General features: G+C 39.3%; 2 protein-coding genes across 6 annotated transcripts in view; one reads left to right on the top strand and one right to left on the bottom strand.

The window, feature by feature from the left end:
* The window catches only part of zgc:152951 (uncharacterized protein LOC569013 homolog), a 44666-nt gene that overhangs the window by 17965 nt on the left and 2808 nt on the right, over positions 1 to 23893 (top strand). For 3 of the 4 annotated variants that reach the window (XR_004565031.1, XR_004565032.1, XR_004565029.1), the window contains 5 exons: positions 1226 to 1363; positions 1461 to 1550; positions 2998 to 3141; positions 7965 to 8686; positions 13367 to 13371. Coding sequence is in view for 1 of the 4 variants with exons in the window: in XM_034187241.1 (XP_034043132.1) it covers positions 1226 to 1363; positions 1461 to 1550; positions 2998 to 3141; positions 7965 to 8093 (501 nt within the window). In the remaining 3 variants the exon portion in view is untranslated. Of the gene's footprint in view, positions 1 to 1225; positions 1364 to 1460; positions 1551 to 2997; positions 3142 to 7964; positions 9678 to 13366; positions 13372 to 23893 lie in introns of those variants that run through there. The other variant, XM_034187241.1, reaches the window with a different exon arrangement.
* Positions 3613 to 23893, bottom strand: part of LOC117525384 — a 41021-nt gene continuing 20740 nt past the window's right edge. The window contains exons 11-14 of one of the 2 annotated variants that reach the window (XM_034187240.1): positions 21043 to 22094; positions 20185 to 20203; positions 15253 to 15254; positions 3613 to 3624 (exon numbers count right to left, since the gene is read on the bottom strand). In XM_034187240.1, the coding sequence (XP_034043131.1) occupies positions 20196 to 20203; positions 21043 to 22094 (1060 nt within the window). In that variant the 3' untranslated portion in view covers positions 3613 to 3624; positions 15253 to 15254; positions 20185 to 20195. Of the gene's footprint in view, positions 3625 to 15252; positions 15255 to 19844; positions 20204 to 21042; positions 22095 to 23893 lie in introns of those variants that run through there. The other variant, XM_034187239.1, reaches the window with a different exon arrangement.

The raw sequence follows: 23893 nt of genomic DNA, 5'->3' as shown, positions 1-23893 counted from the left end.
ACCAGTATACATGTGCGTTCGTCATTTGCTGCATTTCTCAACACTAAGTCATTGCAGACCGATGATATTTCAGATACAAGTCCATCTCCCAACACTCTTGAGAGTTCAAAGGGCACCAATGTTGACCAACTAGGAATTGGCAGGGGTTATTCAAATGTTACTAAGCCTGCTCTGTAGTATGAATTTGGTAGGACCTACTGGCCCTCAGGACAGATCTCTTGTTACTTTTCAATAATTAAAATCAAATGAATGTTTTGTCTGTTTGCAGTTATATATTTTAGTGATGTGAGACTCTCCAAGGATCAGTTCTTGGTCCTTCCGTGTTCAATCTCTACATTTTAGGGGTCCTCATAGCATTAAGGACTTGATCATAGAGCCCCAACAAGACAGCATCCCAATGTCACCTCAAAACATATCTAAAAAATATGAGAGGGAGCTTCAGGAAATGCTTAAAGACACTTACATTTTTATTGTTTTAGGCTGTTGTAGTGGTGTATTCATAGACGGCCACAAATAAGGTATCGAACACCTTCATGTAATCGATAATGCTGCCAGATCCAACAGACATACTGCTATCAGAACTAGATGCACAGAAGCAAAATAGTGTTGCTGCCTAATTTTGGCCAAACATCCAGAACGTCCATATTATTGCCATTCAGATAGTGTTGAAATTATTTTCATATTAACATGTCCTACCTTTACACTGTTTCTCCTTGAGCATATGTATTCTTTAATATATATTTTCTAATGTCTAGTGGGGTGCTGTCAGGGATTTTGGGCCCCATGAAAAGAAATATTACTAGGCCACCCCCCATACTACCTTGTCAGTATTATAATTGTATTACGGGCCTCTCTGGGCCCCTGTCTATCATGGGCCCCTAGAATCTTTGTCCTTATTCTCCACTTTTCGGCACCCCTAGTGTTTCTATATTTGAAACTGTGAAACTGTGATTCTTTTTTGTTTCTTAAAAAGAAATAAACCGTTCTTCAGAACTGAGTCCAGTAACTTGTATTGTAATTAAACTGGAATTCTGTGTGGAAGAATCAAAGACTGAAGCAAACAAAGGGAGATGTATGTAAATTTTTAGTTTGCAATGACTGCTGCCCATGTTCTATATTTTTATATGCACACTAGGCAAATGACTAAAGGTATTTTCATCATATTGATTGATTCAGCACATTGATTTTTTTTTTTTTTTTCTGGGATTTCAATTCTGTTTTGCAGTTTTTCAACTATGTGAGCTACCTGATTGGAGGTGAGGTTTTCACATTACAAGACATTGAGAATGGCATCCTGAGGGGGAACAGAAAAGGTGTTGCACAGATTCAACGGCCTTTCTCCAAAACGGACCCACGGCTACAAGTATTCAGCTATAATGCATTCTGTTAAATCACAGCATTTCACTAGTATTTGCTCCTGAATTAGTCAATTTAATTTCACTTCTTATATTGTCCACTAGGTGGCTCTTCCTGATGCTGAACCTCTCATTCACTTTGCCTTGAACTGTGGTGCAAAGGGCTGCCCACCAATTAAAACATACACACCACAGGTAAGTGGATTCCAAACACATGGGTTCTTAAGTTGTAATTTTTTTTTTCCAGTTATACAGTTATGAGGAAAACCATGAGGACTGTACCAGTAATTAGGAACTAAATACTGTTTTTAAGAGAGAGATGCAAAAAAACAAACAAAAAAAAAAAAACAATAAAATATCAAGATGCACAGCAGCTTTGGAATTTGAGTAGTGCATGTAGGTACAACAACAATTTTTTGTTCCTCTGGTATGAAACACAGGGGATATAGTGATCAGTATGTCTGTCCGTCCATCCGGTTTCGCTTGTTTGTGTGATATTTCAAGAACCAGTTGACCAGTTTCATTCATATTTAGCATAAGGGTGTACTTGGGTGATCCCCCGACACCTTGTGTTACTAATTTGTGAGCGGGGGGATATGTCATCTCCTGATGACTTGTTTTTTTTTAAGTCAACAATTATGTCATGGAAGTTGAGTTAAGGTTGACTAATTGCTGATGTCACTAATAAAACCATGAATTATTGCACATGATTATTGCTTACAACTCATTGTTTACACAAACAAGTACAATGACAATATTTGTAATCTTACAAATTCCATTTTAGTGTTTGCAATAGGAAGCAAAAACTTGCAATGTCTTTTTATAAAAGTAAATTAACTTGTGGAAGACTTGGTCAGACAGCAAATATTTTGTGCTAAACTCCACATATTCAGGATATGTGGTTACACTTCATGACGTTTTTGAAGTGGGTAATTTTTTTCCTTTTCCAACCCGGCCATTACTCATTAGTTGTGTGCTGGTTGGGACTGCATCTGATGTCCTGTGGACGCTGTCCTGGGCCATCATGGTGACGAAAGAGATGAGCCAAAAGGAGAGAGTCTTGCTTTAGCTGTCCTCAGCTGTGGTTATCATGAGCTGTGGGTAATGACCTAAAGAACAAGGTCATGGATACAAGCAGCAAAAATGATGTTCTTGCATCAGGTGTCTGGACTTGCACTTAGGGACTATCTGGGAGGAACTCTGAGTAGCGCTGCTGCTTCTTTACGTTGAAAGGAGCCAGGTGAGGTGGTTTGGGTATCTGGTGAGGTTGCCCCTGGTCATCTCCTTCAGGATGTCTTCCAGGCACGTACAACTGGGAGGAGGCCCTGGGGAAGACCCAGGATACATTGGAGGGATTGTATTTTCCAGGTGGCTTGGGAATGCCTCAGGATCCCCGATAAAGAGTTCCAGGGCTTGGCTGAGGATAGGAAAGTGACTCTGACTGAGGATAGGGAAATGACATTATCAATGACTCATCAATGTCAAGGAGAGCAGTGAACAAGTCTTTGTATACCCCTAGTCAATAGTGAAGACAAAATTGATTTGGTCTTAATTGCACTGCAGTAGACAAAATCATGTTGTATTTAGTAACATGAAAGAGTTTAAATTGTCTGAAATGATGTGTTCTGTTGAATTCTCTCAGGACATCGATAGTCAGTTGCGTACAGCAGCTGAGGCCTTCCTGGAGAATGACGATGGCTGTGTGGTGGATACTGGAAAAAGAGAAGTGCGACTCAGTCAGATATTCAGGTGGTACAAAGCTGACTTTGGAGGCACTGATGAAAAGGTAGTTTGGACTCTAACTGCCATACATGTTTCTACTTATCGCTCTGTAGTTATGCTTAGTACATTTGTGCATGAGTAGCAGGGGTATCATTTTTGGTCCTACCTGTCCATCTGTCAATGGCCGATTAAAATATCTAGAGTTTTTATCGAATTTGGACCAATCATGGTGGAATGTTTGAGGGACAGCCAAAAACAAAGTGATATAATTTTGAGAAAATTGTTAAAATTCAAGCCAAGTTCAAACTTAAGCTCAGTGTTAAGGGAAATATAAACTTATTTTGAGAAATGGGTTAGAAATACATCCGTTGCTACTATGAACCATGAATATGAAGTCTGACATTACTTTTTTTTATTGGTCATATGACTTCCTATGACACAGAAATGATTAATTATTAAACTCAAGGTCAGACCTGTTGAACTCAAATGTAGGTACCCTGTAAAATGCAGTGAGTAGCTAGTTAGGTGGAGATAGATGAGTCCATCCCTTCCAGTTTAATGATAACTCCAAAACAATAAATGCTATTCTCTTATAACTGGCCATGTTAAATAGAAATATAACTGGGACAAACGTTTTAAAAGTGGGTGAACTTTGATACACCACATCAATCAAAACAACTTTTGTTTTGCCTGTAATATACTAAAGACATGTCTACCACATGTTGGATAGTAATTGGATGCCGGCTTGATGATGGATTAGGAGCAGGTGTGGTTGTTGGTAAGAGACAGTTTCTGCATAGAAATGTCCTTTTTTTGGATTGTTTGACAGCAATTAATTTGTAAAACTCAAGTAACCTGGACATAAGTCCACTCAACCGTGCAGAAAGGATTTTGTGTGAATGTAGCCCAAAGACACTTCTTTCTTCTTTGTCTGTCAACAACATATGTGTCATTTTGAACCCATGCGGGGCTTGAAAAGTGCCTGCCTTGTTTCTTCCCATTTTCAAAGGTCACTGCTACTTGAACTAGTTGTACAAAAAAAATCAGTGTCTGTTACAATAGCCAAGTGGCCTCCCTGTGCATGTGTGCATGTGTGTGTGTGTGGCTTTGATCACGCATAAACCATGTAGAGCTGACATTTGCCGTTTGGTATGCTTATGTATTTTGGGTCAAGGATGAATGCTGTGAAAACGAAAGTTCATAGGACAAATATTTTTGGAGAAATAAGCAATTTTAAGTAAGAAGTAAACATTGAACATTGTGCTGCAATGCGCCATTCACTGTTGTTAGCTAATATTGCTGATTTCTCCAAAAATATTAATTCTATCAACTTTTTGTTTTCAGTGTTCATCCTTGACCCAAAATACATAAGCATACCAAACGGCAAATGTCAGCTCTCCCCGGTTTCTCCGTGATTGAAGCCATACGCATGCACACAGACACCACTTGGCTATTATAATATAGATAATAAAATAAACCACCTACAGATCTGACCAGGTTTAGAGGAGAAAATTATTCCTCCTTCAAGAATGCTGAGCCTTTGTTCTTTCTAAAATACTTTTACAAGCCAATCTATTGCAATTTTATTATCTAGCATGATTGAACCCTGTCTTGCAACATGTCACATAAAATATTGCAGTTTTGGAAGTGACAACTTTAAAATGTTTAGTTGTGAAATATTACAAGAGCTTCATAGATATAAATGTTTCAAGCTGTGCATACATAAAAGCTTAAGGTTCTGATTTAGTCAGAGATGGACTTTTTATCACAGAGGCATAACAAAATTTAAAAAGACACTGTACATTGTATTATATTTTCTGTTCTAACTATATATTCGGAGGTTTACTCATGATTCTTTTTGTTGAAAACATTTTTTGTGTTTGCATCTAAGATGCTAAAACCATGACGTCAGGTTAACTTTTGGCAAACTTTTTTCCAATACTGTCTTGTAGTCAGTCTCAAATATTCTGGGTAGATAAGTGTAGGGTCCCTTTATTCAGAGAGGAACGTGAACTGAGAACATGGTGTAATTTTGGGGCCAATTGTGCTGAACTACTGAATGAACCTTTTATGTTTTCAATTTTTTTTTCTTCAGTTAACCACATACAGCAACACATCCAGGCACAGGTACTGAATATAAAAATAGTTAAGCTATCAAATTTACATCAATTTACAATATAGGACGATTTATTTACAACCCCAGTTCCAATGAAGTTGGGACATTGTGTGAAATGTAAATAAAAACAATACAATTTGCAAATCCTCTTCAACCTATATTCAAATGAATACACGACAAAGACAAGATATTTAATGTTCAAACTGATAAACGTTTTTGTTTTTGTGCAAATTTTTGCTCATTTTGAAATGGATGCCTGTAACATGTTTCAAAAAAGCTTGGACAGGGGCAACAAAAGACTGGAAAAGTTGATGAATGCTCAAAGAACACCTGTTTGGAACATTCCACAGGTAAAAGTAAGTCCCTTCGGCTGCTCCCTTGTTTGCACTCGGGGTCGCCACAGCAAATCCAAGGTGGATCTGCATGTTGAATTGGCGCTTTTTACGCCAGATGCCCTTCCTGACGCAACTCCACATTACTTGGAGAAATGTGGCAGGGGTGGGATTTGAACCCAGAACCTTTTGAACTGAAACCAAGCGCATTAACCAAACATTCCACAGGTGAACAGGTTAATTGGAAACAGGCGAGTGTTATGATTGGTTATAAAAGGAGCATTCCCAAAAGGTTCAGCCGTTCACAAGCAAAGATGGGGTGAGGAACAACTGCGTGAAAAAATAGTCGAACAGTTTAAGTACAGTGTTTCTCAGTGTTCAATTGCAAGGACTTTAGGGATTCCATCATCTACAGTCCATAATATAATCAGAAGATTCAGAGAATCTGGAGAACTTTCTACACGTAAAGGCTGAAAACCAACATTGAATGCCTGTGACCTTCGATCCATCAGGCAGCACTGCATCAAAAACCGACATCTTTGTGTAAAGGATCTTACCGTGTGGGATCAGGAACACTTCAGAAAACCATTGTCAGTTAACACAATTTGTCGCTACATCTACAAGTGCAAGTTAAAACTCTACCATGCAAAGCGAAAGCCATACATCAACAACATCCAGAAACACAGCCGCCTTCTCTGGGCCCGAGCTCATTTGAAATGGACAGACACAAAGTAGAAATGTGTGCTGTGGCCTGATGAGTCCACATTTCAAATTGTTTTTGGAAATCATGGATGTTGTGTCCCCCGGACAAAAGAAGAAAAACACCATCCAGATTGTTAACAGCGCAAAGGTCAAAAGCCAGCAACTGTGATGGTATGGGTTGTGTTAGTGCCCATGGCATGGGCAACTTAAACATCTATGATGGCACCATCAGTGCTGAAAGGTACATCCAGGTTTTGGAGCAACACATGCTGCCATCCAAGCAACGTCTTTTTCAGGGACGATCCTGCTTATTTCAGAAAGACAATGCCAAGACACATTCTGCACGTGTTACAACAGCATGGCTTTGAAGTAATAAAGTGCGGGTACTAGACTGGCCTGCCTGCAGTCCAGTCTAGTACATTTTATCCGATGTGAGCAAAAAACCAGTTATATAAAATCCATTATATACGGTGTTTATAACATGGAAAACAATACAAAAATATTGGGATTTTTTTTTGTCCGGTGACTGCGAATATCCAGTTTATATGATGACGGTTTAGGTGAGTTTTACAGTACATGGGACTGAACAATAATTTTACCTTGCAAATCTTTGAAGATTATGTCGGCTTCCATCCCACACTGCTGACTTTATTTTCCCAAATTTTTATTCTGTTCAGATCTGAAGGGAATCTGTACATCTTGATGCCCTTGTTGTGTCTCTTTGTGCATCCAAATGCACAGCAACCCAGCATTTTCAGCAAATAATAAATAAAATAGCTGGATTTACATGCAGACAGATTAACAGTGAACACTATTTTGGCCCTAAAATGGCACCATGAGTCACGTGACTTTTTTTTTCCCAACTCATATCACTACTCTCGTAAGGGACTCTAGACAAGTGGAGTGTGCTGGTATCACAGACTGAACGGTCCACCCCTAAAAAATTGGCCCGCCCTGCCTCCACTGCACATGCGTCATTTCGGAGCTCAGCCGCTTTTCTAAAACACACTCTCTTCACCCAAAGTGATCAGATGGATTAATGAGATTATTAACCATCAGATGACAAGGTAAAGCCTCCTAAATCATTCTAAAGTCTGTTATATGTAGAAATGAGGCGATAATCTGTGACGCTTTGAAATGACCATCAGCTTGCAGCTCGTGTAGCCGTGGCGCTCTGATCACTTCCCCTGTCTTCTATGATGAAACAATGCTGAATTTATGTGGAAATGATTGTTGCACAAAGGCTTCAGACATCTGTCGCTGAGATAGATGATGACTGGAGTGCATTTTTAAGCAGAAACGAGGTGATAATCTGTGAACCGCGGCTGATGACGCATGTGTAGTGAAGGCAGGGCGGACCCATTTTTAGGAGGGACTGTTTGGTCGGCGAGATCCAGTGCTCCACCTGTGTGCATGCTTCTTAAAGGTGTAATTTTAGTATTGGCAGCAAAGCTCAAATTTGTATCCAAGTAAGTTCCCAAATCAAGTTGGAAAGCTAAAACAAAAATACGTAACTTTAAAGCCCAAAACGACTACTATGACAACTCGCAGGTGTGCTGAGTTGCACCTCAGTGGCCTGCTACTGTTGGCAAATTCTGACTTGCTGCCTAAAGGAGCTCAAATGTAAATGATGACAAAACCATGAATAAAATAGATGTGTATTGGTGGAATGATACGTATTGAACATTTGTGTGTGTGTGTGTGTTCTTGTTTCTGACTGTACCATTTGTACTGCAGCTGTTGAATTGGGTGCTGGAGCACATGGGCGACTCTCCGAAGAAGACCAGCCTGCAGAGTGTCCTTTCTGCTGGGAAGACCAAAGTCACCTACCTCCCTTATGACTGGAGCACCAACAGCACTCACTGACGCACATACATATCTACATGCACACAATGTCTTCCTGCATCTTTGTACTTACTGCTGAGCTGGATTCGCATTGAAAATCAGGAGGTTTTACAAGGCAAATAATCTTATGCAAAACAAACTCTGGTTCCTTGTCAGAGGAGCGTCTGTTGTACGTCCTGTGTTTGGAAGTCATGACACTGAACAATATAGAGTTCGCTTCCTGAACACTTTTGGGTGTATTTTATGCACTTTTGCCTGGTGAACACAAAAATCACTTTAAAGTTTTCTGTATGCAGTTGTATTCAAAATGATAGCAGTGTGTTTAAAAAAAAAAAGTGAAAGCTTAAAATCTTTAAAAAGCTTTTATTTCCATACACGCAAAAATACATTGAGAGCACTGCACATTCTTTTCCAAATTAAAACATGACAAAATGTTTTTAGGAATATTAGGCTGTTCAAAAATGGCAGTGTCTGCATTTTTCTTTACAATCTCAAACATTTACTGTATAAACTGAAAAATGCCTGAAGATTAAGCTTTTCTGTGAATCACTGAATTAATATTTTGTTGTATAACCATTGTTTCTGAGAACTGCTTCACATCTGTGTTGCATGGAGTCAACCAAATTCTGGCAGTGTGAGCAGGTATTCCAGCCCAGGACAATTGGACTACATTCCACAGTTCCTCTGCATTTCTTGGTTTTGCATCAGGGACAGCATTTTTTGATGTCACCCTACATGCTTTCTCTTGGATTAAAGTCCCAGGATTGGGCTGGCCACTCCATAACATTAAACTTGTTGGTCTGGACCCAAGATGTTGCTCACTTGCTGGTGTGTTTTGGGTCATTGTCTTGTTGAAATACCCATTTCAAGGGCATTTCTTCTTAAGCATCAGGCAGCATGACCTCTTCAAGTATGTTGATGTTTTCCAACTTATCCATGATCCCTGGTATGTGATAAACAGGCTTGACACCATAGTATGAGAAACATGTGGCTTGAATTTAGTTTTTGGAGTCATCTGACAAACTGTTTGTGGCCCCATGACGCAAAAAGAACAACCTTGATTTCATCAGTCCACAAAATGTTGCGCCATTTCTCTTTAGGCCAGTCAGTGTGTTCTTTGACAAATTGTAACCTCTTCAGCATGTTATTTTGTTCAAAAATGGGACTTGGGGGGGGGGTTGTAGCCCATAGCTTGTCTTCACATACGTAGGCGTCTTCTAATTGTTACAATACTCACAGGTAACCTTCTTTGATCACCCTAGAGTCTTTGCCATTCTTGCTATTCTTCAATCCTTTCGAATGGTGGTTTTCCATTTTCTTCCACGTCTTTCTGTTTTTTCTTTCCTTTTTAAACCATTTGAGATCATTTTAGCTGAGTACCATATAATTTTCTGTACTTCTTTCTTTTTCCCTCTCCAGTCAACTTTTTAATCAAAGTACACTGTTCTGCTGAACAATGTCTGGAACGACCCATTTTACTCAGATTTTCAGAGAGACATGTACGACAATCATGTAAGAGTGTAACAAGGATAACAGAAAGAAAAATTCAGACACTGCTATTTTTATGAACAGCCTGATATTACGTTTTCTTCACTTTCTGCAAAGTAGTAACAAATTTTATTAAAAACAATTCTTCTTGTTTTGATTTGGAACAGAATGAGCATCATTCCCAATGCATTGGATGGAAATAAAAGCTATAAAAAGGATTGTGAGCTTTACTCAGTTTTTTAAACACACAGTTATTTTGAATAGAACTGTATATCCTAGTTTTGTGATCCCCCTCCCCCCCAACAAAAATCATAAATCCACTTGTCATAGGTATTAAAGGCATTGCGCTGCGGTGGTTTGAATCATATTTGTCTAATAGATTACAGTTTGTTCATGTAAATGGGGAATCTTCTTCACAGACTAAAGTTAATTATGGAGTTCCACAAGGTTCTGTGCTAGGACCAATTTTATTCACTTTATACATGCTTCCCTTGGGCAGTATTATTAGACGGTATTGCTTAAATTTTCATTGTTACGCAGATGATACCCAGCTTTATCTATCCATGAAGCCAGAGGATACGCACCAATTAGCTAAACTGCAGGATTGTCTTACAGACATAAAGACATGGATGACCTCTAATTTCCTGCTTTTAAACTCAGATAAAACTGAAGTTATTGTACTTGGCCCCACAAATCTTAGAAGCATGGTGTCTAACCAGATCGTTACTCTGGATGGCATTTCCCTGATCTCTAGTAATACTGTGAGAAATCTTGGAGTTATTTTTGATCAGGATATGTCATTCAAAGCGCATATTAAACAAATATGTAGGACTGCCTTTTTGCATTTACGCAATATCTCTAAAATCAGAAAGGTCTTGTCTCAGAGTGATGCTGAAAAACTAATTCATGCATTTATTTCCTCTAGGCTGGACTATTGTAATTCATTATTATCAGGTTGTCCTAAAAGTTCCCTAAAAAGCCTTCAGTTGGTTCAGAATGCTGCAGCTAGAGTACTGACGGGGACTAGCAGGAGAGAGCATATCTCACCCGTGTTGGCCTCCCTTCATTGGCTTCCTGTTAATGCTAGAATAGAATTTAAAATTCTTCTTCTTACTTATAAGGTTTTGAATAATCAGGTCCCATCTTATCTTAGGGACCTCGTAGTACCATATTACCCCATTAGAGCGCTTCGCTCTCAGACTGCGGGCTTACTTGTAGTTCCTAGGGTTTGTAAGAGTAGAATGGGAGGCAGAGCCTTCAGCTTTCAGGCTCCTCTCCTGTGGAACCAGCTCGCAATTCAGATCAGGGAGACAGATACCCTCTCTACTTTTAAGATTAGGCTTAAAACTTTCCTTTTCGCTAAGGCTTATAGTTAGGGCTGGATCGGTGACCCTGGACCATCCCTTGGTTATGTTGCTTTAGACGTAGACTGTGTTTCATAATTATTGTATGGCCTTGCCTTGCAATGTGGAGCGCCTTGGGGCAACTGTTTGTTGTGATTTGGCGCTATACAAGAAAAAAGTTGATTGATTGATTGATTGACTTGTGTGTTGTTCACAAAGCAAGCTGGTGTCAGTCCAAGCATGTCCAGGTGTACACACGGTGTATGTGCTATGCAAACCTGATCTCCGGCATGCTTGGTCAGCTTAGATACGCTCAGACAGGCTGTAAAAGCTGCACACATTTACAGATGCTGTTTGGACGCATGTTGGTGCACATGTTCTTCAGGCAATAACATAGCAAGCGTACTGAACCATAGGATTTAGTGGAGTCATGAATCAGCTTTACGATTTAAATGTAATGATTATATTTTATGTTTCTTTGACCGTTTCTCCTATTTCAGATGTCACACAGCAAATTATTTTTGATTTCTGGTTGACATTAATTTGTGGTTGGTTTTTGATTTCTGGTTGGCAGTGCCCTGCTCCCACGCAAAAAAAAAATCTAAATTTTTGTTATGAAAATATGCAGTAGGTAATTGATGAATTCAAGTTATTCGTGCAAAATAATAGCTGTCCCCTCGTGAAAGTAACATATGGAGTGTTTTTGTACACAGTGAGGAGATCCCTGGTCCTTTCTGTCTGGAGTTTGCATGATCTATCTCCCTGTGTTTGTGTGCATTGTGTCCGGGTTCTCTGGCTTCCTTCCTAAATTGCCTGCAGCTGTGAGAGAGCATGTGAATGTGTTTCTGTCTATATGTGTCGGGCCTGCAATAGATTAACGGGCTATCCAAGGTGTACCCCACCTTTTGTCAAATGGCCACTAGGATAGACCTTTAACTGGACTAAGGGGTTCTGAAAATGAGTGAATGAATGAGTATTAAAAGCTGATAAAGCAAATGCATATAAATTATTTAAAGAGTAGGATTATTTAAAAACAAAAAACATAACTAGTAACTACAACCCCAATTCCAGTGAAGTTGGGACATTGTGTAAAATGTAAACAAAAACAATACAATAATTTGAAAATCCTCTTCAACCTATATTCAGTTGGATATACCACAAGGACAAGATTTTTAATGTTCAAACTGATAGACTTTGTTGTTTTTGTGTAAATATTTGCTCATTTTGAAATGGATGCCTGCAACACATTTCAAAAAAGTTGGGACGGGGCAACAAAAGACTGGGAAAGTTGATGAATGTTCAAAGAACACCTAATTAGAAACAGGTGAGTGTCATGATTTGGTATAAAAGGAGCATCCCCAAAAGGCTCAGCCTTTTGCAAGCAAAGATGGTGTGAGGATCACCACTTTGTGAACAACTGTGTGAAAAAATACAACCCCTGGCAAAAATTATGGAATCACCGGCCTCGGAGGATGTTCATTCAGTTGTTTAATTTTGTAGAAAAAAAGCAGATCACAGACATGACACAAAACTAAAGTCATTTCAAATGGCAACTTTCTGGCTTTAAGAAACACTATAAGAAATCAAGAAAAAAAGATTGTGGCAGTCAGTAACGGTTACTTTTTTACACCAAGCAGAGGAAAAAAATATGGAATCACTCAATTCTGAGGAAAAAATTATGGAATCACCCTGTAAATTTTCATCCCCAAAACTAACACCTGCATCATATCAGATCTGCTCGTTAGTCTGCATCTAAAAAGGAGTGAACACACCTTGGAGAGCTGTTGCACCAAGTGGACTGACATGAATTATGGCTCCAACACGAGAGATGTCAATTGAAACAGGAGAGGTGTTATGTGTCGGACGCAGCTCGGAGAACCGACCAGCGTTTGAAGGACCCAGTATGAAATAAGCAGAGCACGGTACAAAGGCTAACTGAATTTAATACATAACAGTGATAATACAGAAAGGTGCGGTCTGGCGTGGTGCGCTCCCAGCAGCGCTAACGGTCCGGAGCCAGAAGCTGTTTCGGACCCAAGGACCCCGCCGACACCCCCCAGGTGGCCGCAACAACCGAGTCTGTGAAAGAAGGAACCATTATGTGAGTCCACACTCTACACACAGAACACTTAAAGGTGTACAAACAGCAAACACTTCCTGGCTTGATTGCTGATCAGCTTCCAACCTGCAGGCATGGAACATCCAGTTCACAAAACTCCACCGCAGTGGAAGCTGATACATGACTAACAAACAGCTCAATACAATAAGGTGTGAGGGACACCACATTTACTGACTGTATAACTGTTAGTCACAAAATCTAACGTACCTCAGGAAGTGTGCTGACGAGCGTGAGACCTCACCCCCTCCTCTTTCACAGACTGTGCATCAAACCTGGACGTTTCTCAGCATCCGCTGCTGATGAGATGGCTCCCGAGACGACGATCTCACCCGTCTGGTCACAAGGTCGAGTCTCTGGCAAATACACACTGTGCACTCCAGTCTTAAATGCCAACATGCTCCAATCCATCCAGATGCACCTCAGCTGTGAGTCCTGACGAGTCGCAGGTGATCAGGGTGAGGTCCTGACAGCCTCAGCAACACAGCCACTCAGTCCCAAATGCACGCCACCTGGGAGGAAAACAAAAAGACAAACAAACCGGCAGCCAGGCCCCCCCAGCCATATAACAAGAGGATTATCAAACTCTTAAAAGAGAGTAAATCATCACGCAATGTTGCAAAAGATGTTGGTTGTTCACAGTCAGCTGTGTCTAAACTCTGGACCAAATACAAACAACATGGGAAGGTTGTTAAAGGCAAACATACTGGTAGAACAAGGAAGAAATCAAAGCGTCAAGACAGAAAACTTAAAGCAGTATGTCTCAAAAGTCGAAAAATGTACAACAAAACAAATGAGGAACGAATGGGAGGAAACTGGAGTCAACGTCTGTGACTGAACTGTAAGAAACCGCCTAAAGGAAATGGGATTTACATACAGAAAAGCTAAACGAAAGGCATCATTAACAGCTAAACAGAAAAAAAACAAGGTTACAATGGGCTAGGGAAAAGCAATTGTGGACTGTGGATGACTGGATGAAAGTCATATTCAGTGATGAATCTCGAATCTGCATTGGGCAAGGTGATGATGCTGGAACTTTTGTTTGGTGCCTTTCCAATGAGATTTATAAAGATGACTGCCTGAAGAGAACATGTAAATTTCCACAGTCATTGATGATATGGGGCTGCATGTCAGGTAAAGGCACTGGGGAGATGGCTGTCATTACATCATCAATAAATGCACAAGTTTATGTTGATATTTTGGACAATTGAAAGGATGTTTGGGGATGATGAAATCATTTTCCAAGATGATAATGCATCTTGCCATAGAGCAAAAACTGCAAAAACATTCCTTGCAAAAAGACACATAGGGTCAATGTCAATGAGCAGATCTGATTTGATGCAGGTGTTAATTTGGGGGATGAAAATTTACAGGGTGATTCCATAATTTTTTCCTCAGAATTGAGTGATTCCATATTTTTTTTCCTCTGCCTGGTCTAAAAAAGTAACTGTTACTGACTGCCACAATCTGTTTTTTCTTGATTTCTTATAGTGTTTCTTAAAGCCAGAAAGTTGCCATTTGAAATGACTTTAGTTTTGTGTCATGTCTGTGATCTGCTTTTTTTCTACAAAATTAAACAACTGAATGAACATCCTCTGAGGCCGGTGATTCCATAATTTCTGCCAGGGGTTGTAGTCCAACAGTTCAACAATGTTTCTCAAGGTTACGTTGCAAGGAATTTAGGGATTCCATCATCTACAGTCCATAATATAATCAGAAGATTCAGAAAATCTGGAGAACTTTCTACAAGTAATTGGCATGGCCGTAAACCAACACTGAATGCATGTGACCTTTGATCGCTCAGGCGGCACTGCAATTAAAAACCGACATCATTGTGTAAAGGAAACCATTGGCAGTTAACACCGTTTGTCGCTACAAGTGCAAGTTAAAACTCTACCATCCAAGCGAAAGCCATACATCTACACCCACCGCCTTCTCTGGGCCCAAACTCATTTGAAATGGACACACGCAAAGTGGAAAAGTGTGCTGTGGTCCGATGAGTCCACGTTTCAAATTGTTTTTGGAAATCATGGACGTCGTGTCCTCCAGACAAAAGAGGAAAAACACCATCTACATAGATTGTTACCAGCACAAAGTTCAAAAGCCAGCATCTGTGATGGTATGGGGTGTGTTAATGCCCATGGCATGCGCAACTTACACATCTGTGATGGCACCATCAATGCTGAAAGGTACATCCAGGTTTTGGAGCAACACATGCTGCCATCCAAGCAACGTCTTTTTCAGGGACGATCCTGCTTACTTCAGCAAGACAATGCCAAATCACATTCTGCACGTGTTACAACAGTTTGGCTTCGTAGTAAAAGAGTGCGGGTACTAGACTGGCCTGCCTGCAGTCCAGACCTGTCGCCCACTGAAAATGTGTGGTGCATTATGAAGCGCAAAATACAACAGCGGCAACCCCAGACTGTTGAACTGAAGTCGTACATCAAGCAAGAATGGGAAAGAATTCCACCTACAAAGCTTCAACAATTAGTGTCCTCAGTTCCCAAACGCTTGTTGTGTTGTTAGAAGGAAAGGTGATGTAACACAGTGGTAAACATACCACTGTCCCAGCTTTTTCGAAATATGTTGTAGGCATCCATTTCAAAATAAGCAAATATTTGCACAAAAACAATAAAGTTTATCAGTTTGAACATTAAATATCTTGTCTTTGTGGTGTGTTCAATTGAATATAGGTTGAAGAGGATTTGCAAATCATTGTATTGTTTTTATTTACATTTTACACAACGTCCCAACTTCATTGGAATTGGGGTTGTACAACGACTCTCCCACAATGAATGGTTTTGGGGAAATTTTTGGATGTGCGCAGAATTGGAAGCAATATGTCTTTAATACAGTGGTTCACATAGGCCACCGTTAAGCGCAGAATAGCATCAACCGTATTTAGCATGACAATGTGCTAATGTCAGTAGTTGCACACAATCCTAAAAATCCTGAAAATTAAGGTATTCCTGCAAAACAGTAATTACTGATGTGATCATTCAATCTGGTGCAGCTAGTTTTAAACACCAGCAACTCGATAAAGTCACAGGAACTGTCAACCATCTCAGTTTAATTCACTACTTTGTTGGATCATTTATGGACAGGCCCACATATATACCCCACAATATTTACATAACCACAAACTTTACTCAGAGTACTCCAGCCAAGCCACAGCCAAGCAGATACTGATACACACCTGTTATCTGTGTGCATCTCTATGTATGTCCATCCACCATAAGATGGTGCTATAGCTACTGAAACTCTTTCACAATGCATGAATCAACTTTTATAACTTTTACAAGCTACATGGTAAAATAGAAAAGTACAAGAATAGGAGCGTGGTTGACTGCAGGTTTGTGGTCAATATTTCAGGGTGTCAGCCGTGACTATTTGCCACTGGATTGTCTGTGATTATGTGGTGTCTCCACATTGATCAAGAATGGAGACACCACGGTGTTATATGGGCATATTAAACAGTTTAATGTTTGCTACGTCAACATTTTGCAGTGACACATCAGAACTTGCATGTTATGAAATTTGCACAGGCTAGTTACTTCTATGCTTTTTGAGGTCATCTCTTTGGTGATAAATTTTCAGAACTGTGTGAATGCAGAATTCAGTTTTCATTCTGCGATGGAAGTACGGTGCACTTTATACTTGAATGCTGTCTTTGTTCCCTCCCGTTTGATTTATCTAGTGCACTGCTTGTCCTTGTCTTCCACTACAAATGAGAAAACTGCTGCTAACTTTTTTTAAAGCAAAATTTATGTGAGGTTTAATGAAGTTTTATTAAAACTGTTCCCATTTGGGTTATCATCTTTGCATGCAATTTTGAAGCTCTTGAGAGGTATTTATACCACAATTCAGTTTTGCGTGAATCACTGAAAATTTGTACTGTCCTTGTCGAGTACAAGATTTACAATAAATTATTCAAAAACAGTGCTGAAAGTATGAAGTTTGTATGAGTATTTTTAGCTAAATCAGTTTGGATAGTTTGCAGGTTTTCTGCTTATCTGCCTGCATAAACTTAAAAACAAGCAACAGGACACTGATGAGCAACAAGGCTTCCCAACTTTGATGGGCCTGTCTATGTTCAGGTCATCGTGCATGTTAATCCTGCTCGCCGTGTTAATTGCATGCAAAATGCTTTCTGTACTTGTGTATGCTCAGAGATGCTCCACTGTACCAACATTCTGATTTAAACTAACTGAACAACTACACATCATGTTAAAAGCTCCCAATGTGGGATGTCACTGGTCTTCACCTGTATCAACCAGAATCCAAAATATCAGAACTGAATATGCAGTAGTTCTTACAGCATTATACATTTTTGCTGACCAGCTGTTTACATTAATTCTATGCATGCATGGTTAATCACAGGTAGTTTTTTTTATCTGATCTTGAAATGTGAATATAGAAACATGTGAGAATGCAACAACTGAGTTTGGTTATGCAAGCCTCAAGACTGTTATCCAGAGAAGGTAACATTGTCTTCAGTGTACAGTTAACAACTTACTAGTTTACCTGAATGATCAAATATAGAAAATAATAATGGTGTGTTCATTAGATGACTCTTTGAGAGTCTTCCCCGTGTTAAGGACTTGCATTCCAACTGTTAAAAAAATGTTTTAAGCACCATATGTCTATTCTTGTCTATAAATTAGTTATGTACACTGATGTTCTCTGCTCTTTAGAGGACTTTGGATCAGGAATGTGTAATGCAGAACCTTTGAAATGAGCACCTCAAAATGTAATTCTATTTTCTCTCTTTGAATTAATGTAGTATGACTGAATAGCATGTGCAATGCTGAATGAAAGAGTATGAAATGGTGTTTGTCTTATTATGTTGTCCTCTTTCAGGATGTCAGAAATGGCCTCAAAGTAACATTGGAATTTTCAGAGTGACAACTATCATCCAATCAACTTAATTGAAATGCAGTGAAAATAAGTTTGATAAATGGTGTTATGCACACTGATAAGAATCTTTAAGTGCAATAGGTTTGTAAATATAAAATGTGAGGCATTGTCCTGTTTATGCTAACAGAATATCCATGAAACAAGTCCAAATTCAGTCAAGTTTTGTCTTAAATAAAAATGGTGAGACAGTGATGATGCATGTACTACTAAAATTACATTTATCGTTGTGAAATGAACTTTTATGTGTGTTAAATTTGAGACGTAAATGCATTACCACACTGAACATATGCACTGCTAAAAAATAAATATAATAAAAGAACACTTTGAAAACACATTAGATCTCATGGGGGGGTGTCATGTCAGCTTTCCTGATATAAACTGAGTAATGTGTGATTTTCCACTGGTGTTAAAAACAAAAAACAAGCTTGGCATACATACTGTAACTTAGATTGATCAATTTTTTATTCAAACAAATGTAATCACCTTTTCTTTAGAAAAAATAGAGTGGAAATCATCGTTATTACAAATCCAATCTATTCACATTTATACATATAAATAAGCATGTTTAAGTGCACAGATCCATAAAACCATGACATTACAAAGGTTATAAACAAATGCAACCAGCTGGAACGCATGTACAAACTAAATGACCAATGTCATCATACGTATTCCCCGTCATCAAATAACAGTACAAAGAAACTTTAACTCAAAGCTACCTGTATTTCCAATGATAATGTTTGACTTATTCTGCATTGAAAAGCCTTAAAGTGTTAACACTGATTCAGCCTTGGCACTAAGAAAAGTGTTTCTGTTGATATGCTGTACAAGGGGACTGTGTGAGAAAACACATTCACACACGTTTATGATCCTGTCTGAGAGTTTGATGAGTTGCAGAAGATGACTGTGATAACAAAGACAGTCAGAATTCTGACTTGGGAATATGCTGAAAAACTCACTTTATATACAATAAGTACTAAAACCAGCACGCACAATATGCTGGGGTAGAAAAAAAATATCTCCAAAAATCTTAACTGTATATGTCAGTTTGGAGGAAGCGATGCACATATGAACACTAGATGCGCAGATGGACACAACAACCACCACTGCCTTTTTAATTATGGAAGACTGCAAAAACAAACATGAACTCAGCGGACTGAGTGTGCTCGTCCTATCGTTACTGCTACGTGTAGATAACGGGGTGTGACCCTGACATCAACAGTGCCCACGTCCCCTTTTACAACAGCCTAAACACTGAAGCGCAGACTCCCCAACCTCAGACATTCATTAACTTGTTTAAGTGCTACAACAGAAAATGTAGAGCAGCAAAGCAAGCATCACCACATGTGTGTATCATAATTATTTGTAACACACAATTCCAAAAACACAGGAAGTATTTGGTAAAGCCAAAAGACATCAACAATGAATTTATTAAAAAAAGCAGAGGTTTCTTTCTAAATATCAAAATTATACTTATAACTGGAAAAAAACTGAAATAAAAGCCTGTCTCTAATATATGATGCAAAAATCAATTATACTTAGTTACTCCTCCTGCACAAATAGTCTTGTCAAGTGTGCTTTTTGAGAAAACAGTCATTTTATTTCATTTTACTGACAAGTCTTTGCAATCTGTGTATTTTTTTTTATTTCCTTTTCTACCAAATTAAGTATTGTTTGAGTCTGAATAAATCAAGTTTTGTCTTGCAGAACCAGAGAAATCCTGTTTGATTGTGATGGACAGATACAGTGGTGTGTGTGTGTGTGTGTGTATATATATATATATATATATATATATATATATATATATATATATATAGAAATGGAAAATATTAACCCTGATTATTTTTGTAATTGGATGGAACTTGTGAGCCAAAAATTCATTCCTGTCCATGATCAGTGCTGCTTTTAGGCTGAATAGAATATAATCTCAACAGAATTTGTTTAAAAAGAAAAATAAATATGTATAAATTTATATTAAATACCTCTATCACTGTTTGATTACTACTGTTTTCAACAGAAATCTCTCATACAGAGCATTATTCAACAGTACAAAAAAAAAAAAAACATTGTGACAATGTTTCCAAAAATAAAAGGGGGGCAGGGGGTCCTCTGTTTTCTATGTGATACAATCCATATTACATATGGGAGCGAAGGAAGGATTCTAGTGTTGTACCAGAACAATGTCCTCACTGGATAACATGCTCTTATTGTGAAGGCCGTGAGTCTGTCCGTAGACTGTATCAGTCACAGATCCACTTCCTACTGATCTACAAATAGAAACAGGAACACAGTTAGAGCTTTGTTCAGATGAATTAGAAACACAAGCACTTCATCTGTCTAACATCCTGCCGTGTTTTAGGCACCTTAGACTTTTTATGTAAATGTGATTGTGAAAATCAGCACAATGATGAGCAGATCCAGTTACCTTGATAATGTATTTTACTGGTACTCACACAATGTCCCAATTCCAATGAATTTGGGACATTGTGTGAAATGTAAATAAAAACACAATACAATGATTTACAAATCCTCTTCAACCTATATTCAATTGAATACACCACAAAGACAAGCTATTTAATGTTCAAACTGACAGACTTTTTTGTTTTTGTGCAAATATTTACTCATTTTGAAATGGATGCCTGCAACACATTTCAAAAAAGTGGTGGTGTGGTGTACTCAACTGAATATAGCTTGAAGAGGATTTGCACATCATTGTATTCTGTTTTTACATTTTACACGTCGTCCCAATTTCAATTTCTTATTGTTACATGGGAAAAAAGGTACCAGTAGATTCAGTAGATTCTCACAAATCCAACAAGACCAAGCATTCATGATATGCACACTCTTAAGGCTATGAATTTGGGCTATTAGTAAAAAAAAGTAGAAAAGTTCACAATAATAGTAGTGTGGCATTCAATCAGTGAGTTTGTCAATTTTGTGGAAGAAACAGGTGAGTAATCTTTTTAGTCACATAGCACTACTATTATTCTGAACACTACTGTATTCTTTCACAGACTGTGTTCAAAATTATAAGTACTAGCAAAAACAGACTTAATTGCTTTGATGCACATTTTATAGTGAACCAACTGAAGTTCAGCGTACTCACTTTCATCATCTGAATCAAAGCCAAAGAGTGACGAGCAGGTGTTGAGGGCTTGGTGTTCCTGTAATTCTTCTGAAGTGCTGAAGGACGACAGACATTTGATGCAGCGATATCTAATCTTCGGTGCAGGAGCCACATCATCAATCTGCTTCTCCTGTTCTTTGGCAGTCTCCTTTTTCTTCCAATGCCATAAACTTTTCTTTGGAGGACTCTCTTCAACTTTACTCCTCTTACGCATTGCCAACACAGACTCATTAAGGTAGGTGGAAGGTGGTGGCCGTGAGAAGGGGGCTTTTTCATAAGACCTATGGGAGGGATCATCAGGTATGAAACTTTTGTGCTCAGTAATGTGTGGTTGTACCATTTTCTCTTGGACTCCGTCACATAAACAGGCTACATCTTTTCGATCTTTGACATCCAAGGGATCCAACGGAACTCTCTTTCGATGCGTTTTCCTTGGACTTTTTGAATCTGAAATCTCTCGTGACACCTGGCCTTTCATTTCATATTCGTATCCGTTGAGAAAGGTTCTGTTGCTGTCTAAAGGCCTATAACCAACTGTTCTTTCTGCAAGATTTTCTGATTTGTACTGATAGCGACTACTGTCCAGATCACGTATTTCACATGGAGAAGCGTCATGTTTGCCCATTTGCCCGGTATCTCCAAGATTGTATACCTCAACCTGATTAGCTAAGGGATGCTCTTTGTGTGCCCTTTGATTCTGCTGCCAGATTTCCTCAATCTTCACTGTCTGTTTCCAAGAAGCTTCTTTATTTTGCTTTGTTTTGCTGGGTCCCACTTCCAGGTCATCTTTTTGAGGTGCTGGGACATAATGCCTCCATTCATGTTCATAAAGACCCTGAAGGTTTGAGAAGATCTTCTCACAATCTGCAAAGGGGCAAATAGGTCTGAAGGGCTGATGGGTATTAACATGCTCTTTCAATTCCTGTTGGGTTTGGAAGCGCTGGTTGCAATCCACGTGGTAGCAGAAGTGCCGGAGAGCAGCATCATGTAGTTTCATGTGGGCCTTATAATGCTGGAAACACTGTATCTGCCTGTTGGAGAAAAATATCATCAGTACAAGACAAAAACCTTCAAAAACAGAGTTTGCAGTTTTGAATACATTAACATGATGATGTCGTTTCAACTATCCCATCATTTAGCCACAACATTTTTGTCAATCCAAAGGCTTACAAGCTTTTGTTGTGCCTTTTGCTTTGTTAAAACCTGATTTAGATTAGATCAGACAGAACCTTATTAATCCCTTGGGAAGACTCTCTCAGGGAAACTGAGGTTCCAGCAGCATTGTATAGCAGCACACAGGGAAGAAACACACAAAGCATCAAAAGTGACAATTAAAAAAAAAAAATTGTAAATATAAACACACAAATATAAATACCACACATACTGATTGCTACTTGTTGACTGGCTACTACTGTTCCTCTCCTTCCGTCCTCTGTCTTCCTGTTACTCCTCCTCCCCCTGAGTGAGGAGTTGTACAGTCTGATGGCCTGAGGGACAAAGGTGTTTTTCAGTTTGTTGGTCCTGCACTTGGGAAGAAGCAGTCTGTGGCTGAAGAAGCTCCTCTGGTTGCTGATGATGGTGTGCAGAGGGTGACTGGCATCGTCCATAATGTCCAGCAGTTTGTCCAGTGTTCTCTTCTCTGCCACCGTCAGAGTCCAGCTTCATGCCAATCACAGAGCCCACCCGCCTGATCAGTTTGTCCAGCCTGGATGTGTCCTCCTTGAAAGTGCTGCCGCCCCAGCACACCACGGTGTAAAAGAGGACGCTAGATACTACAGGGTGGTAGAACATCCATGAGGGTTTCCTGCAGATGTTAAACGGCCGCAGCCTCCTCAGAAAGCACAGCCTGCTCTGTCCCTTCCTGTACATGTGGTTGGTGTGGGTTGTGCAGTTCAGTTTGCTGTTCAGTCACAGCCCGAAGTACTTATAGGAATCCAAAGCCTCCACCCCAGCTCTCTAGTCTGGATTTATGCTTCTATAACTCTACAACTCTGTGGCCACACAATGACATTGACATGGATGTGACCCTTTTAAGGTTCTCCATCGGATTGGTGGGTGTCATAATGCAATTTACCACCTGAATAATCAGGGGCGTGACGTGACAAACAAGGCAGGGACTTTCCTTCCGCATGCACCGCCACTGTTCCTGATCATTTTTTGTTTTTGTGCAATGCTTGCTACCTGGCCTGAGGACTATGTGAACTGTGAAAATAAGGGCTCCAGTGAGCAGGTTGTGACTGTAATTAAAGTGCACGTGCGCCAGTATGCACACGCGCTGTAACTCACACGGGGCACATGGTGGCCTGTTCGGACTGTAATTAAAGTGCACCCTAGCTAGCCACTACTATGTAGTAAGTAAAGTGTAATGTTTGCTACCTGACCTGAGTACCATGTGAACTACAAAAATAAGGGCTCCAGTGAGCGAGACATGATTCTAATATATAAGGCTGACCATGCGCGTGTGTGTGTGTTTGTGTTCGCGCACCTGCGTTTTCAACCTAAGGGCCCCAACCACCATAGCAAGTTTGGTGTGGATTGCTTAATTACTGTGGTTGTGCACAGGGAACACACAAGCAAGCACACACGGTCAGCTTTATATATTACATATTCTGGAAATGGTCGCATTTCACAAACTGAGCCTAAAAAGTGTAACTTTTTTTCTAAATTCATTATGTAAAATATACACATGTATACCTTTCAAATGCAACCGTCTGGATTTAATTATTCCATTTAGTTTTAGAGAAAAAGCCAATTGAGGTGACATAAATAAATGGAAAAGGTATTGGAATTCAAAACATTTTTGTCAATTTTCTCGAAACTGACCTTTACT

The sequence above is a fragment of the Thalassophryne amazonica genome, chromosome 14, assembly GCF_902500255.1.
Source record: "Thalassophryne amazonica chromosome 14, fThaAma1.1, whole genome shotgun sequence".
In the NCBI taxonomy this organism is placed as follows: domain Eukaryota; kingdom Metazoa; phylum Chordata; class Actinopteri; order Batrachoidiformes; family Batrachoididae; genus Thalassophryne; species Thalassophryne amazonica.
The sequence above is the reverse complement of the archived record's forward strand: the minus strand, read 5'-3'. Positions and strand labels throughout refer to the sequence as shown.